The sequence below is a fragment of the Ammospiza caudacuta genome, chromosome 2 (assembly GCF_027887145.1).
Source record: "Ammospiza caudacuta isolate bAmmCau1 chromosome 2, bAmmCau1.pri, whole genome shotgun sequence".
Lineage (NCBI taxonomy): Eukaryota > Metazoa > Chordata > Aves > Passeriformes > Passerellidae > Ammospiza > Ammospiza caudacuta.
Window position 1 is genome coordinate 101,314,169 of NC_080594.1, and position 16,838 is coordinate 101,331,006.

At 38.6% G+C, this 16,838-nt stretch overlaps 1 protein-coding gene across 1 annotated transcript in view; it reads right to left on the reverse strand.

Moving 5' to 3' along the window:
- MID1 (midline 1) overlaps positions 1-16,838 on the reverse strand; it is a 237,549-nt gene that overhangs the window by 87,246 nt on the left and 133,465 nt on the right. Inside the window, exon 2 of the mRNA XM_058824959.1 lies at positions 6,235-6,950. Coding sequence (XP_058680942.1) covers positions 6,235-6,894 — 660 coding nt within the window. The 5' untranslated portion in view covers positions 6,895-6,950. The remainder of the gene's footprint in view (positions 1-6,234; positions 6,951-16,838) is intronic.

The window sequence follows — 16,838 nt, forward strand, 5'->3', positions numbered from 1 at the left end:
ACAATTTTGTTTAATTCTTTCATTTTCCTGAATGGATTAGACCTTCAACACCGTCATTTCCACTAAAATGGGAGGAAATGAGTAGTATGTGGAAGACTTGCCAACTATTAAATTTTTGAAATTAAGTTTTAAAAAATTGGCTTATATTACTTAAGGAAGCTTGGGCAGATAAAACCCCCTAATCTCATAGTACTTAGAACTATTGTAAAATCATAGTTCATTATCCACAGTCATATACATGAAGAACTTCAAAATGTGTCTAAAATAAACACATACACACACTCTCCCCTGATAAAAGACTAACTTTGATATTCTGTATTAATACTTTCTGTTATCCTTCTAAACTCTGAAAACAAATACCAAACGGAGGAAAAAGACAAAGCAGATAACACCGAGCTAAAGAGAGAATTTTCTAAAGTCTGCCTTAGTAATTATATTTCAGTGTAATAAAATAAGTGTGGATAGAAAATTTTTGTAGTAAAAGAGCTTATTCCTACATCACTCCTCTTCCATGCAACAACTTCATATTTTTGGATCTTTGCAAATACTGACGCGTAGACAGTTAATTATAGTTTAGCATCTATTTCTGGGTTAAATAATTAAGTAATATCAAATAATATTCCATAATAATCCCTGTGACTATTCATCATTTTAATTTCATAAAAAATTTGTACACTGAAAGATCTATCAAACACTATCTAATCTAATAATAATAATATAATAATAATATGAAGCTGCATCTAATCTAATAATAATAAAAGTCCATGAGCTCTACACTTTGCCAGGTTGGGTATGATGCTCTAACTATATATTAAACTTGCAGCACTGGCACCACCCTCAATCTGTTACAAACAATGTAAAGGAGGTGCCATTTATCTAAATGTTTAATAACACATATCACCATTACACTGACATACTCTCTCTTTCTATATTGATGCTGAATTGATTTTTGTCTTTTTGCTTTTATATATTCTCTTTATCCTTTACATATATTTTTGTAGCTCTGCAGCAAATTATTCTATTCATAGCTAGCACTATACCTACTCTATTAGACAGAAAGACAAAATAAATTCCCCAATGGCTCCAAGCCCTGGGGTCTAAGTTTAGATTCTCTGGGAAGCCAAGGCTGAAACTGGCTCTCGGAAACACATTTTTATAAACAAAGTTTAGTTCCTATCTAAGGTGGGGAGGAATTCAGAAAAGGGTAAAATCAGGGAAGAATTACCTCACCATTTCAGTCACTAATTGGGGATTCTTGTCAGTTATGCTAATTTGCTAAACACATAAAAATTGTATGCACTCTATGTTACGTGTGCATCTTTGGTGCTTTCCATCTAGCAAGTTGTGCACCTATGGATCTACAGATCCTTAGAAAGGTGACTTCTTTCTATCACCTCACTAGGTCTGGCTTGTGCTTTTAGCACAAACAAAAAGGCATCACTGCCAGTTGGACTTTATTAAAATAGATTTCATTAAAAACCAAGGTAGTGAAGTTAAGGGTATGCAGAGAAACTGTAAATTTAGATATGAAAATATTCAGCTATTAAAAAGGACACATGCATAGAATTGTAAAAATAGAAAACAAGTAAATCTATTGATGCATAATTTATATATATATATTTGACCTTTGACTTTGATTATACTTTTACTGACCTACACATATATATGAAGCTGTATATTTTTACTTAAACACAGGCATATGTGTGTTTCTTCAAATTCAAGATTCTAGATATTGCTTAAGTTAGACATTACTGAAAATTACCCATATTTCTATGGTAGACAACTCTACATAGACACAAATGCCAACATATTGCAATATATCAATTATTATGAACTGAGATTACAAAATCAAGCCATATAAAAATAGTTGGAAAGTTTCAACACATATTTTTCCAGAATCTTTGCAAAGTTACTTAAACATGAGAAGTTTTTCAATCTATAATGTGCATATAGCAGGGAAGCAGACATATTTGTAGAAGCTGTGGTCTTAAGAAAGTCTCCTACCTTTATATGGTGAAAGGTTTAGAAAATATTAATTCATTCCTCCCTACGTGGAAACAATTCCTATTCCTTTAATATTTGTGAGTAGTTGAATTGACACACAGTAGAAAAAGTAATCCTTGCATCCTGAATCAACAGATTTGGAAAAATAGATGTGCATGGATTCTATCACTAAAACTATCTGGAAACCAGACAAACAAGAAGCTCCTTCTCTTTCTGGAATTGCTGAGTGCTATTCAGAGAGCTGCCCTGCTTCATAAACATGCCCAAAACAACTCAGCATTAATAAATTTCAAAACCGAAATATGGTGAACCAGAGCTAAGCTACCAGAGCTAAGTTTGATTCCGCAAAGATCTTTCTTGACCAAGCATTAGAAAAATTGTGCCAAAACTATTTTTGGCAAGATATATGTTAGAAGCTAAATTCTAAGTAAATATGAAGACATGTAAAAAAATTAGTTCCAATGCTGTTATGCTGGCTTTACACCATTTCAAAACACGTCTTACCATCTATCTTTCCCTTTTGTTTTAACTCTTCACAGCTCTTTGCTAATATTAAATGAGTCATATATTTCCATCCACACTTTAGAAGTTTGCTCCTCCTCAAATATTCTCTATTGTTCAAAATAAATCTTATCTGTGTTTTTTCCTCATGTTCATGAGTTTAAGTACATCTATCCAACAATAGTAATTTTATCTTTTTCTGAAAGAAAAAAAAAAGAATATATGTTTAAATTGTAATTTTCTTTTTTTTTTTTTGCAACAAGAAAAGAAAGTGAAGAATCAACATCAAAATTAACCATAAATATTTTTTGAGGTAATATGATGTGGTAAGCACAGTCATTTATTCTTCCTGTATTTAAAACCTTGATTGTTTTTGCTGTTAAAAATTATTTTTATCACAATTTTGATCACCACATCATAAATCTTGTGTATTGCCAGTATATTTCCTGTTCTGTTTTGGTCATGGTTTATTGCTTTTTCCATTACTAATATGCATCTGTTTATGATCAACTTTAAAAAGAAAAAGAAAAACCAAACCAAAGCGCATCTATAAGCACTAGACCAACAGTGAGCACGAAGGTGGCATCGTGGCTGTACCGCTAAGCAAGAAAGGATTCCTCCTCAAGGAACACAAATGCCCTCAATTCCCCCTGCCCCAGTACAGGTTGACAAATAGAAGCACCTCTTAGGGATGGAGATATTGGTACCAAAGGAAAGCACTTTCACATTTTGAGATGTCCACTATTGTTGTTACACTCGCTGTTAAACACACTTCAGTGTAGATGCCTCTGCTGGACAAGAGTACAGAACTCCTAATTAAGGAGCTTCATTTTTGCCACAAAAGGAGCTAGACTGTAAGGGAATCTTTTGTCCTGTGCTTAATGACGGGTGAGATATTGTTTAAACCACTAGCAACACCACTGCAAGAAAATGTGAGTAATTAGCATAGCTTAACACCCAGAACAGCACCAGTTACTTTTGTTAGTACCAGTAGTGTGTCGATTTAAAAAGAAAAATCAAAAGAGTCACCTTAAGTGGGTCAGCTTTTCTTTTTGAAAGGTAAGGTTAATCACACATTTTTTAAACTGATCTATACTATTGGCTATCTCATTCTTTCAGATTTTTTTTTAAAGATTGAAAGTAGCCTATATCAAACCCTGCGTATACTAAAAAGTCATTGCAGCAAAATAGCAAGCAACCACCCATTTTCTCAAGTGGGAATTTGCTAATCCATTTTAGTGTTTAATTTGCATGGGGTAGGTGCACACTATCTGTAAGTTAATAAAGACCATCTGCAATCTCATGCCTAATATTATATTACAGAAAGACCAGTGACTCAGGAGGTCATATCACCCTTAAGGAAGGAAGAGGAAGAGGCCTGAATGTGAAAATGGAGATGAAATTTTTGACCATCAGCTACCAAATGCTGGTGGAACTGGTATCACTCCGACTTCTGAGGGACAAATGCCAATCTACAGAACTGAAAATCTTATTTTCTAAGATTGATGTGTAAACCAGAACTAATTCCTGTAAAGGGAGCGGTAACAAGAAAAGGAAAGACAGATTACCTACTTGTGAACAGAGAATGGATGCTGGATCTGCATGGAAACCACTTGGACTAGTATTCCAGGACCAGAGTGTAAATGTGTCGTACATGCAGCGTAATTGGCACAACTGATGCCATCACTGGTGTTACCAACATGAAATAGGCTGCTTCATGACTAAGATGATAGGAACAGGATTTCACATGGACTACCAATTGTGTGTGCAAAGGTCTTTTATACAGTTTGGGTACAAAGAAATTCTTCATCTCAAAAAAATCATACAAATAATATAAATAATGCTAGGAGTTGTCATTCTGAGACAAGAGTTATTTGGCTCAAGTCTACGCTAACCATTAAATTAGTACTTTAATTAGTCTTTAAGGTGGCTTGTGTAAAATCTTTAGTAGGCTTAGGACGTCAGTTGCCTTGCTTTTAGGTTAGCTAAGCTGGGTGACATCCAATGTGAATGTTATTTATCTTTTCTAGCTTCAGAGCTTGCTTAGTCATCTTTGCACAGAAAAGACACAGATCATGAAAAAATATCCTCATTTTCTTCCTATCAACAGTATTGAGTCAAAGATCACAAGGGAGAAGACAGGCCTTTTAAAGTCTTCTTTCAAGACTTGCATTATCTATGTGCAACAAGACCAGAAATGTTTACTCCTTTTTTTTACATCATCAAAAATATGCTTATCCAGTATGTAATGTTGAAGGTCTTTCATGTTAAGTAGTGTGTTCCTAATGGTATAAAGTTGGAAATCAATACATTGTTATGTCACTAAATAGTAGCACCTGGTAAGGATGTAAACTCACTGGATTAATAAAAAACACAGTAAATCCAGGCAGCTATTCACTTTTATGGCCCATGTTAATGTTATCAACAACAAATCTAATAAAATAGAAAATTAGTTCAGAAAAAGAGAAAGCAAAAATAACAACTCTTTGGTAAATAAAAAAGTCTTTAAGAGATGAAAGCAAGTTATTGGGTCCAGGTAAAGAAGCATCTTTCATTGTGTTCATATGAATATGATGTGCATATTTGCATAGCATAAAGGCGCAAAACCTGCACAGAATGCGTGTGCAGATTTCACCAGTGAGCACCTAAAGTGATCATAGACATGAGTGCAGCCACACACTTTAATCTGTAAGTATTTAAGTTAGTTAAACCTATAATTCAGTGGTTTTTCCGTGTTCAGAATTCTGTTTGGAAACGCTGGCAGTTGAACCTTGCTCTCCATGCTTGTGATTTCTGGATTGCAGTCCATGTTTAAAAATTCCACCCGCAGCTGCACACAGGCACATGCAGACAGTCTGGAGGGAGCAGGTGGAGGAAAGTGGGGAATGCCTAATTCCTGCCTTGGCTCTGCAACAGCACAGAATCAGCATGAGAGAAATGCACACCCAGGTGGGTGTGAGGTCACCTGCCTTGGCCTCAATGTTCAGCAGGAGCTCTGCCTCTGCTGGCAGCCTGGAGAGTCTCCAGAGCACCCTGAGACCTGGCTGCCGACTGCCACCTTGCTCAGGGTGTCCTGCAGAGGACCAGGCTGCGGGAGCCTCCCAGCTACCTGGCAGGAGATGCTCCAGGGGCTTCCAGAACCGTGGGAATGCTGCAAGATCAGAAACAATTTTGGCTTTGTTACTAGGATTGCTCTGCCTGCGAGCCTGGTGGGAGGCAGCACGGGAAGAGCAGAGCCGCCGTTCGGCTTCCCTGGCTGGATGGGCAGCTGGCATCCCTGAAGCCAGCACAGATAAATGCATCTCCTGTTAGGGGTGCTGTGAAGGGATTTTCACAATGAAAGCAACCTAATGAAAAATGATCAACAGCAAAGCGTGTGCAAAGAATGCATGACATTTCAGTCTGCGTATGTGAAGTCAGCGCAAAACATTGCCAGCTGCAGGTAGGTAGGAAAATTCACCTGAACAGTACTTTGCACTGCATATTCCTTATGATAGCTTTAGAGAAACCCAAACACAAGTGAGGAATTTCGTCTTAAGTAAAATCTGGCACCTTTTACATGGTGACCAAACGCACATACAGATCTGTATGTGTATCTCATATGATTAGAGATCACACACCTGCCTTTCCCAGCGGCTGCTGGAATGAGGACTTTAGCATGCAACCAAAAGATATTTTCCTTCCCAACCACACACTGCTTGGCTAAAAAAACTGATAGGTAACACTAACCTTTAGCTTGTCATAGCGGTCACTTAAAGCTGCCACCTGATGGTCACGGTGTCGCCCGACCAGTTTACACAAGGCACAGATTAACTGGTCATCAGTCACACAGTACATGTTAACTTTCTCATCCTCATGCTCCAAGCACATTAATCCTCTGATGTGAGAGTCCGGGATGGGCTCAATGAGACGGTGGCCGGTGAAGGGCTTCTTGTTGGGGTGAGTGGCTTTCAGGCACTCCTCGCAGTAGGACACCTCGCAGGTAACGCAGGTTTTCACCGCCTCCTGGGCAGGGTCCTGGTCGCAGAACTGGCAGAGCACCTTCTCGCAGGACGACATGCTGTTGTTATCGAACGCCCGCTCCCGGCGGGTCTCGCTGGGGGAGTTGGGCCCGCTGACGGAGGCTTTCTGAAACCTGTCGATGATGTTCTGCAGGGTGACGTTGCGCTTGAGCCCGTCTAGACCGCGCTGGCTGAGGGTGATGACATAGCGGCAGGTCGGGCACTGGAAGGCGGTGATAGACTCCACCGGCTCGTTGGTGGCGCAGTGGGAGACCAGGATGCGGTGCGCGCAGTTGAAGCAGAGGCTGTGAGCGCAAGGCAGCAGCAGCGGGTCTTCAAACAGCTCCAGACAGATAGGGCAGGTCAGTTCTGACTCCAGTGTTTCCATCTTCAGGCAAAGCTTTCCTGTGGCGTCAGCGAAATCCAGGGAAGCTGATCAGCTATCTGGAAACACATGTAAAATTCGATTAGGCAAGAGAAAACATGAGGGGTCAGCCATGGGGGGTTGTCAACTTTCGCCACCGCTCCCTGGTCTATCAACCCACCATGCCGGGTGGGAGAGCAATCCAAAGTTTTGAACCTGCACATACACACATGAAGGTATTTAAACTGTTTTATTCTATCCCCCCCACCTTCTGTTCACTTAAGAATGAAAAAGCCCAAATGTTCTTATTTTTTTTCTCTTTTCCTTTCTCTTTTATGCAATCATTATTAAAATGCATTATTAAAACCCAAAATTATGAACTTCAAAAGCCTATTACAGCAAAATTTAATTTCTTTTGCAGATGCTGCTTTTGGCTTCACTCATCTATTAGTAAAACTTAAAAAAAAAACAACCCACCTTCAATTTTGTATGGCATTGTTCAAGGATTAGTCCAGAGTATTATAACTGATAAATTTAAAATCTCTATTAGCATTGAGTTATTTTATCAGATTGAATTTTTCACTTGCTACTATAGGAATAGCACAGCATTTAGAGTACATGTCTGTGTTTATTTATGTAAATATATATATGGATTTAAACAAAAGGAATAATGTTTCTGGCACGTGATATCCTACATATATATATCATATATACTGCTATGTATTTCAATAACACATGCAGCTGTATTTATGTACAGCTATATCTTTGTGCATATATACCTGTATATATATGCCAAAAAGTATATCACATACATGTTTGTAGTAAGATTAATATAGCCACAAGGAACATACAGTGCTGTAACTGAAATGCCTAAATGAAGATGAATTAGGTACATGCCAAACAGTAGCTTAGCCCAAATTAGTGATGATCCCAATCTCTAATACAAGAAAAGCCTCTAGACAGTAGGATAGTAAAATGTAGTAAGATAGGGAAATGTGTGATTTGCTTAGGAGGAGTTTGTGTAAGCATACACTTTTGTATGAGTACTCTCTACTGCTAAAACATACGAACTACGGCTTACTTTAGTGACCTTATTAAACCCCTGAAGTGGATTTGGACTAGAATCAACGATTTTTTGAATGGAGGGCATGGGATTTTCTGAAGAAGGCAGCGGTATACCCCCATCAGAGACCAACTGAAACTTCATTTTGCTTCTTTTCCTGTGCTCAGCGTTACAGAGAATGGTTTTGAAAGAGTCGCCCTACGCGACTCTCCCTGCCTGAGCTCCCGTCAAGGGCCCGTCACTGCTGCAAGCAGACGGGTCAGTGAAGCAGAAGCAAAAGCTATGCTTCACACTCGCAGAGCTGTACCTCTTCACAGTACAATCTATTTAAGCTTTGTTGCTCATAACTGAGGATGGCTTCAGATGGCACAGCTGCATCGTCTTTACACTGTAAAGTCATTGTTCAGTTGTGTGAACTATTGACTCCTCCCCTGGCCAGGGAAAAAGACAGAAGGACAAGAATCCCCCACAAACAAACCTTGATTCATTAAGGGTGAGAAAAGCCCAGGGCTCATTAGCAGCCTTGGGAACCAAGCAGGCTTGAATCTTCTGTACTTCATGACAATTAGCGTGGGGAGCATGGTGGCAGTGACAGGAATGCTACCTATAACCCCAACATGAACCAAGCAAAAAGGAAAGTTCAGCTAACAGAGGCAAGGTTCAGACTTCACCATTGGTATTAAGTCCTCCTTGCTGTGTGGGAAGAGCAGCAAGGCGTCTGTTCCAGAGGTATGCCTAGAAATGAGGATACTTTGCCTCTTTGCACTAATGCGTCCTTTATTCTGCCAAGAAATCTGAGCATTTAAAAAATGCACTGACCCTATCACAAAATTTGCTTTCCTGTATCTTCCATGATGCTAATCTTTTTTGAAATAAAGTTCAGTTTGCCAAAGACTAATTCATTTATAGCTATCCATCAGCTGCCATAATTGCATGGTGCATCTGGTCAAAATTAAATGTCTGGAAATTTAATATAAGCAGGAAGACAACTCCCGTCTCAGCCATAGCCATACAGCAGAGAAGAGATTAAAGCCTTTTCTGCAAATGAAGACCAGTTTGTCTTTCCCCCTCTTCACTCTCTGTCTCACAGAAGTCCCAAAAGATCAAAATCTCATTCACATTGTTTGAATCCCTTCCACACCACAACTGTCTACCTCATCATCCTCTTATCCTGCAGGCTGAATAGTGGAAAAGGGAGAACGGGATTTGGGTTTGGCAGGAGACAATGTTTAAAAAGACAAACTAATCATTTCTCATCTATTGGCAGCCCTGTGAAAACCTGCCAGCATTAAAGGTTTCTTTCTCAGGACCATGTTCAGAATACAGGGCTTTCTTCTATGCTAATCTCTCTGTACAAAATTCCTTCTCCTCTTCCCTGTGCCAAACAGTTTCATTCATTCTGTTTCCTTCTTAAAGCACTTTTTTTTAAAGCAAAGGCTTTTTTATGGTACTCATATCAAAGAGATGTATAGATAAACAGCTAGAAGCAGCAGAAAAACATTTGCATCACTGCCACACAGAAAGATGTTTGAATCACCATCGGGGCTCTACACAAATACCACCATCTCAATTGATGACTAACTCTAATCTATCTGACCTGAATGAGCAGCAGCTGAGCCCTAACTAATGCTATTCAGTATGAGCAAGGGTGCCAAAATCTGATCTCAGACTGTAAACGTCTTGGAATAAGAACCTATCTTCCAAGGTAAACAAAGCTGAGCACACTGATAGAGACCAAAAAAATTACATTTCCCCCTTTTCTTTTGCAGTTGCAAGTAAGTCAAAACACAGCACATCTAGGACTGAATAATGAATCCTTTGAGAGCCTCTCACCAAAGACAGGCTGCATTTCTGGACAATCAAATGACTACTCTAATCCATTGAATTTCTGCTTCAACATTTAAGTGGGTGCCTAAAGTACAGATCAGGGTGCTGATGATCCAGCTACAAAACCTTTCAAACTCGCTGGCCCTTGCCTTAAGGTTTCATACTGAGTTTGGGTTTTTCTTTCTTTCTTGAGAATGGTAGAGAATTCATGGCTACAGAAAACTGGAAGAAACACAACATCCATTGTTTATGTATGCATATAATATGGAATACAATTTAAGGTTGTGTTCCATATTCAACCTAGCTCAAAAATTGAAATGCACATAGCCTCCAGACGCAGAAAATAATGAAAGAATTTCAAACACACAATTTCCTATTTGCCAAAATATGGAATTATTGTCAGAAAATTATATTACCAAAATGTTATTGAAATGACAAGAGTTATTTTTCTACCCACAGGAGGTAATTTTAAGAGCAGATATCAAAATAAAAGAGATTGACAAAAGAAATTTTATTTCAACAACAAAAATAAACTTAAGTAACTTTGAATTTATGATATCCCCCTAGGCACATAATGATTAGTTATGCAGTATATTGTAAACATGCACTAAATAAAATCCCAACATCAGTCTAGTTCATTGCAAGATTTTACTAACCCTAGTGGAATTAGCATCTCTGTACCTCTGCTTACAAACATGACATATTTTGTAGGTGGCATTAACACCTTCATTTGCCAAGACATAGTCCAGCAGCAACTGGGTAACTTCTGAGATAACAGATTTAGGAGGGGAAAAAAAAAAAGTTACTGCAGAGAAGCAATTGCAATGAGAGAAGAAAGGAGTGAGAGTACGTGAGAGAAACAGCCCTACAGACAACAAGGACAGTGAATAAGGAGAGGGAGGAGGTGCTCCAGGTGCAGATTTCCCTGCATCTTGAAAGGAATAAGATGAATGTCTCTTTACAAACAGATGGTGTGAATCTGCTTGTAGATTAGGGCCCAGGGACTTGTAGGCAGGGAAGTAACAGGAGAAATCAGGAGTTTCAGAAAATACAACCAATGGACATGGAAAGATGGTCAGCCAAGGTCGTGCTAAATTTCTGAACTTTGAGAAGAAGAACAAAGATTTAATAGAGCTATGTTATACACAGGGTGTGTGGGGGTTTGTGTGTGCATGTTAAGGGGAACATATAATAAGTGAATTGGGAAGTCTGCATCTTCCAAGTACCTTAGCCAATGGGGAAATGGAAAGAGTGATGAGGCCAGGAAAATTGGGCTGAAAAGGAGGCTGTGTCCTCCAGCAATTTGAGACCCCATGGAGAAATTCCCTATGGCCTCTCCCTTGTTCATGAATAAAGTTACTTCTGTCACGTTTTTGGACATAAACCTCTGGCAATGAGAGTTTTTCCACACAAACCCATGGTGAAGACCATGATGAGGCAGGCTGTCCCCCTGCAGTGGTCCATGGTGGAGCTGAGATCCACCTTCAGCCCCTTGCAGGACTTCACACCAGAACAGGTGAGTGCCAAAAGGAGTCTGTGACCCTGTGGGAAGCACAAAGCAAAGCAGATTCCTGGCAGGACTTGTGACCCTGTAATGGACCCATGTCGGAACAGCCTGTTCCTGAAGGACTGCACATTGTCCTTCAGGAAGGGACCCACACTGGAGTTTGTGAAGAACTGCACTCTATGAGAAAAACTCATGCAAAAGTTCTTGTAGGAACTGCTGTCTCCTATGGGATGGACCCCACACCAGAACAGGTGAAGAGGGTAAAGAGTCCTCCATCCAAGGAGGAAGGAGTGGCAGAAAAAATGTGATGTACTGACTGCAACCCCCATTCCGCATCTCCTACTGCTGCTAGGGAGAACAAGCAGAAAAATCTGAAGTGAAATTAAGCCTGGGAAGAAGGGGTGGAAGAGAAGGTATTCTGTTTCTCCTTGCCTGATTCTGATTTCATGGGTAAAAAGTTAAATTAATTTTCCCAAGTTGATTCCGTTTTGCCTATGACAGTAACTGGTGAGTGATCTCTCTGTGTCCTTACCTTGACCTATCAAGCCTTTTATTGTATTTATTTTCCTTGCTCAGCTGAGGAGAGGAGTGACAGAGCAGCTTTGGTCGGCACTTGGCATCCAGCCAGGGTCAACTCACCACAAGTATAAAACTACCCTTATAAATAAATGTGTCAAAAATTCTGGTATATTGAGATCACTTTTGGTCAGTAAAACACTACAGAATTCTCCCCACACTGAATAAATCCCTAGCTACTACAATAAAGTGGGCAGGCAATGTTGTAGCATGCCACACAGTGTCTCCTGCTCTTCTTCTATTCCAGCTGGTCCTACAACCTTCAGGAGACGTGAGAACAGAATCCACTAGGAGTGGAAAAGCAGTGGGAAACCATGTCCTACAAAACTTCACTTTCTGCTTTTGTAAAGGTGGAGCTCATGGCATGAATAAAGCTGTTTCATTTCAATTGTAGTGAACTCAGTCCTGTTGCAGGAGGAAGAAGCTGCAGGCCATTCTAGAAATTTTAAGCACCTTACTAACAAGTAGCACTGGGTAAAAGAGTTGGACTGGTGACACGTTCCAAAATTCCTTGAAAATCCTCTCTGGTAGAATCACAGTGGTTTGGTGAATTATAGGCAAAATATGCCTAAACGGGCTTGAATAGCATTTTTTGTAGTCATGTTTTCTAACAATTTACTGTGATAAGACTGCTATGGAATGGCTGTTAGAGTAAGGCCATTTCAATCCTGGTCCTCCAAACTCATATACAGGATGGACACAAGACCACTGGCTATTTTAAAGATTGAAGACTAAGATTTTTGTTGAAAATACTTGGCAACTTTTTCAGATAGAAAATGAAATTTATTAAAATGCCACTATACGAATATGAAAAGAAATGTAATACAAAATACAAGTATGAAATGCAATAAAATGAGTTATGCTTGCATACATACGTCCATACATGTATATATCCTAGGTTTACAGTACAAGGGGAATTGCAGTCAGCAACCACACTATTCCTGAGTAATCCATGGAATGCTTAAGCAGTTTACTACCATAATACAGAGCTGTAGTTTTCAAAGTCACAACATTTTTCTGTTAAGTGCACAATAAAAGTAAAGTTATTATCTTTTGTTCTTGTGATAAACCTGCTACAGGCTATAAAAAAAACCAACCAGCTTTCAATTCTTCTGTTAACAGTAAAAAAAAAAAAAAAAAGAAAAAGAATTTTAACATTTTCTATCATTTTCTAGGATATACACAAAATTGTCTGGGGAACAACTTTTCTTTCCAACAAGTGAATGTGATTGTTCCACAGCCCATTCAATCAACATTTCAAATGCAATCAAACCAATGAACTCCTGCATAGCCTAGGTGGTCCTTAGTCCATGACAGATTTTACCTTCTGCAGCGCAGATATTGAAGCTTGTGGGTACTTCTGATGTTAGCAATTGCCAACAGCACAGCTACTGAGATATTCATGTAAATAGTGGTTTGTGTCAGTAGTGCAAAAATAACTAATAATCCAACATCAGATTTGTTTTTAGAAATGTTTAATGGAAACTACTGTAGCAGTAAACTAAGCAAGCTGCAAACACCCTGAAGCAAGCAAATACTTGTTTTCCCACTGGCTTTTATCAGAGCAGTGAGAACTGATAAATATTCAAAGGATAGTGTCTGTTCAACAGCTCCTGATATGCAAAAACAAATGATCAGCATGAAAGAAAATTACTAGTTCATCCTATTCATACATTTTCATTGGCAGAAGAATTATCATCTGCCTTGTCTAGAAGTTACATGCAGTGTTTCCATAATGTTGAAATAGTTGTTTGCAACATTTAAATTATATCAATACAGAAAAAGCACACCTGCTATGCTGTTTGCAGTGTTATAAAGCCTTGACAACATCCCTTTCTGGTTGAAACATATGCTAGCAGGAGAATGTATTTTTGAAAAGATGAATCCTCTTAAGTTATTCAGTGAGACAAGAACATCTCACAGAATTAAGGTTTTGGCACAACATCATATGTTCCTGCTCATGCGAGATAAAACAATAAGTAAGGCTCAAAAACTAACAGGCTACAAAAAAATCTTGACCTGTAAATCCCAAAGCAATTAATCAGTTGCTGATTTTGTATGATATATAGTAATATATTAGATACAATATTACACATGCACATAAACCTACACTACAATATACTTGGAATGCTTTTTAGTCTTTATTTTTCATGTTCTTGCAACTCCTGTATCTTTACATTCTTTAGATAGAAGATCTAATATTTCTCAAAATTCTTCAGGGGAAGGAAAGCAATTAATTGTTTAATATTTAGCATATGGGAATCAGCACTGACCTCCAATTAAATTTAGGGTTGAGGGTCTGTTCCAAAAATCTCCTCAACTGAATTCTAACTCTACATTTGAGAAAATGGCATTTATTCTGGGGTATATCATTGCTGTATAGGAACAAATACCAAGTTCATGTCTTGGTCTGACACTGGCAGCATGGAAAACAACAAATGGAGCAACCTCAAAAACTTACCAAAGGGGACAAATTGCTTTGTACCACACCACTCTTTTTTCCTCACTCCTTTCCTCACACCACTCTTTTTTCCTCACTCCTAACAGCTTCCTTGATATAGATGCCACTCCACAACAAAAGGAAGGGAAAATAATTTTACCCACCCAAACCCACCAGTTTTCATAAGGTTTTGGTTGCAGGGTAGAGTTGAAATCTCCCACATTTTCCCAGCTTGTGTGATGCCTAAGGTGACACAGTACACCCTGAATTTTAATATAGACTATTCAGCAACAGAAGCACTCAGAAATTATGTGTTCCAACACATTCCTTCTAGTCACAATGGGTCACACAGAGCCATGCTAGTGTAGCTTGGAAACTCTGTAGCTGTTAAGCTACTGTGAGTTTTCAGAGGTGGCACAAAGAAATTCTTGCATTCTCTTCCCACCAAGTTGTTCTATGAATTCCTTCCCTACAGCTAAGTAAAGGGAATCATGGGTCCTAAAGTTCACAATCACTGTCTTCACCTAGATAATCACATTTTAATTTCTTACAGAAGGATAGCCTGCTATTCTTATGCTTCCTTATCTGAGAGATATCTTTCTTATCTGGATCTGCTTTCTTATCAGAGAGAGCATTTAAAGTAACAGCAATAATTCCCAGGAACTGGTACAGATATAAAGATGTCACCTCAACCACCACATAGGGCTCTGAAGCTAAACTACCTGCAAGATATATTTTTGATGAACCAAAACTCCTTATATTTATAATCACATTACAATACATCACAATGTATTGTGTTATACAAGTATGTGTGTATATGAGAGTATTATGTATATGTATATGAGAGTATTAAGTGTATATGAGAGTGTCAACCTCTCACTGTCCTGTTCCCTGATCCTCATATGCAATCCTCAAAAAAGCCTAGAAAATATTTTTTAAAGGAATGAACACATTTTCACAGAGTTCTACTCTGCAGATTTACAAAGAATATAAAGAGATTCTGGCTATTGCAAAAAAACCCCCACCCTATTGTCTAACACTGAAGAGCACCTTCTAATTTATGCCTGCTGTACTCTCAGTACACAGAACGGAACTCCCTAAGGTCATTGTTGTATTTAAAACTCAAGATTTTAATTAGGTCATTAATTAGCTGTGAACCATGGCAAGATGGAAGATAAGGAACAAGTCACATCTGTGGTCTGAAGGTTATCTGTTTTAGATCCCTGACAGAAACATCTCACCACTGGAGGGAACAACCAGCTCAGGCTTCCTGGATCTGAAAATAACAAAATGGGAATCAGCAAGAAGACTACTCCATTAAAAGGAGAATCTTCAACCAGGCCCTTGCCAGACCCTGAGTCCAGCTCTGAGAGGAGTGGGGACATCTTGCGCCTTACTGGTGTCACTGGGGCCATCATGGGCACGTTTCTGCCACCACAGCTTGGGGTACCAGGCTCCTGTTCACCATTACCAGGAGGATTTTTAGGAGCATTCTTCAGTTCAGTAGTCCAGAACAGAAATCTGCAAGTCCCTGTTAGCAAATCACTAAGTGAAAAAATATGAGAATGCAGTCCTTCTCTCTTGCTGCACAGTGGTTCCTAAATGCAAGTGGTGGCTTTCATCTGAACTGGTCTCTATAGGGTCCCTTGGAAATCAATGGAAAGTAATAGCCATCTCTAAAGCCACCTGATTTAGACTACATGAGATTTTCTTTAGTATTATGTGATCTGTGCTTTCTAGATCTGTTTATTTTATTCCAGGTATAAAAGGAACTTTAGAATCTAAGGAATTAAGACTACATCAACTAACAAGTAACTCTTTCCAGTGCTCTGGAGCTATAAAAAAAGAAAATAGAGAATCTAACATCTTTTTTATTCTTATGTGCTCAATGATCACTTGTTTAGCCAAATTTACTTCCAATAAATATCTTCAAATAGGTTTAATTTCTATTGTTCTCTAGTTAAAAATCCAAGAGGAAAAAACTGAGTTGAGTTGCAGGAAAATGATCCCAGAACAACCTCTTTCCAGCTGACACCACTGAGCAGGGATTTTTCTGGACTTGGATAGTTGTACTTCTAAATTACTGTATCAATACCACCAATAGGCCTCTCAAATAAAAGGTTCTTAACATCATTCACAAAATAGCTTAGCAGCTTTTAAGAGAGAATGGAAACAGAAAACAATAGCTTAATTATTACATCCCTTTAGATGTTCTTCATCAAAAAAGCATCATAGTTTATCTCAAAAAAAATAGAACAAAATTGTACATTTCCTGTCAGCTGGCAAGCAGGTCAGTGTTACTGTAATAACTAGAGTAGCACTTGAGAAAGAGTTACTGGTATGCATCTGCACAGCTTCCAGCTTCTTATTCCAGCAGCTTCATAAATACCTATTATCAAAAATCACTGAATGTCATCTTATCCTCAGACAACTGTTTTTCTTGAAATACTTTACTGGGAAAATCACATGATGACTCTGTACCTATGAGCTATACATGCTGCTGATTCTCCTAAATGTATGCTGCATTTTGTGGGCTTTAGTGGATATAGAATTTG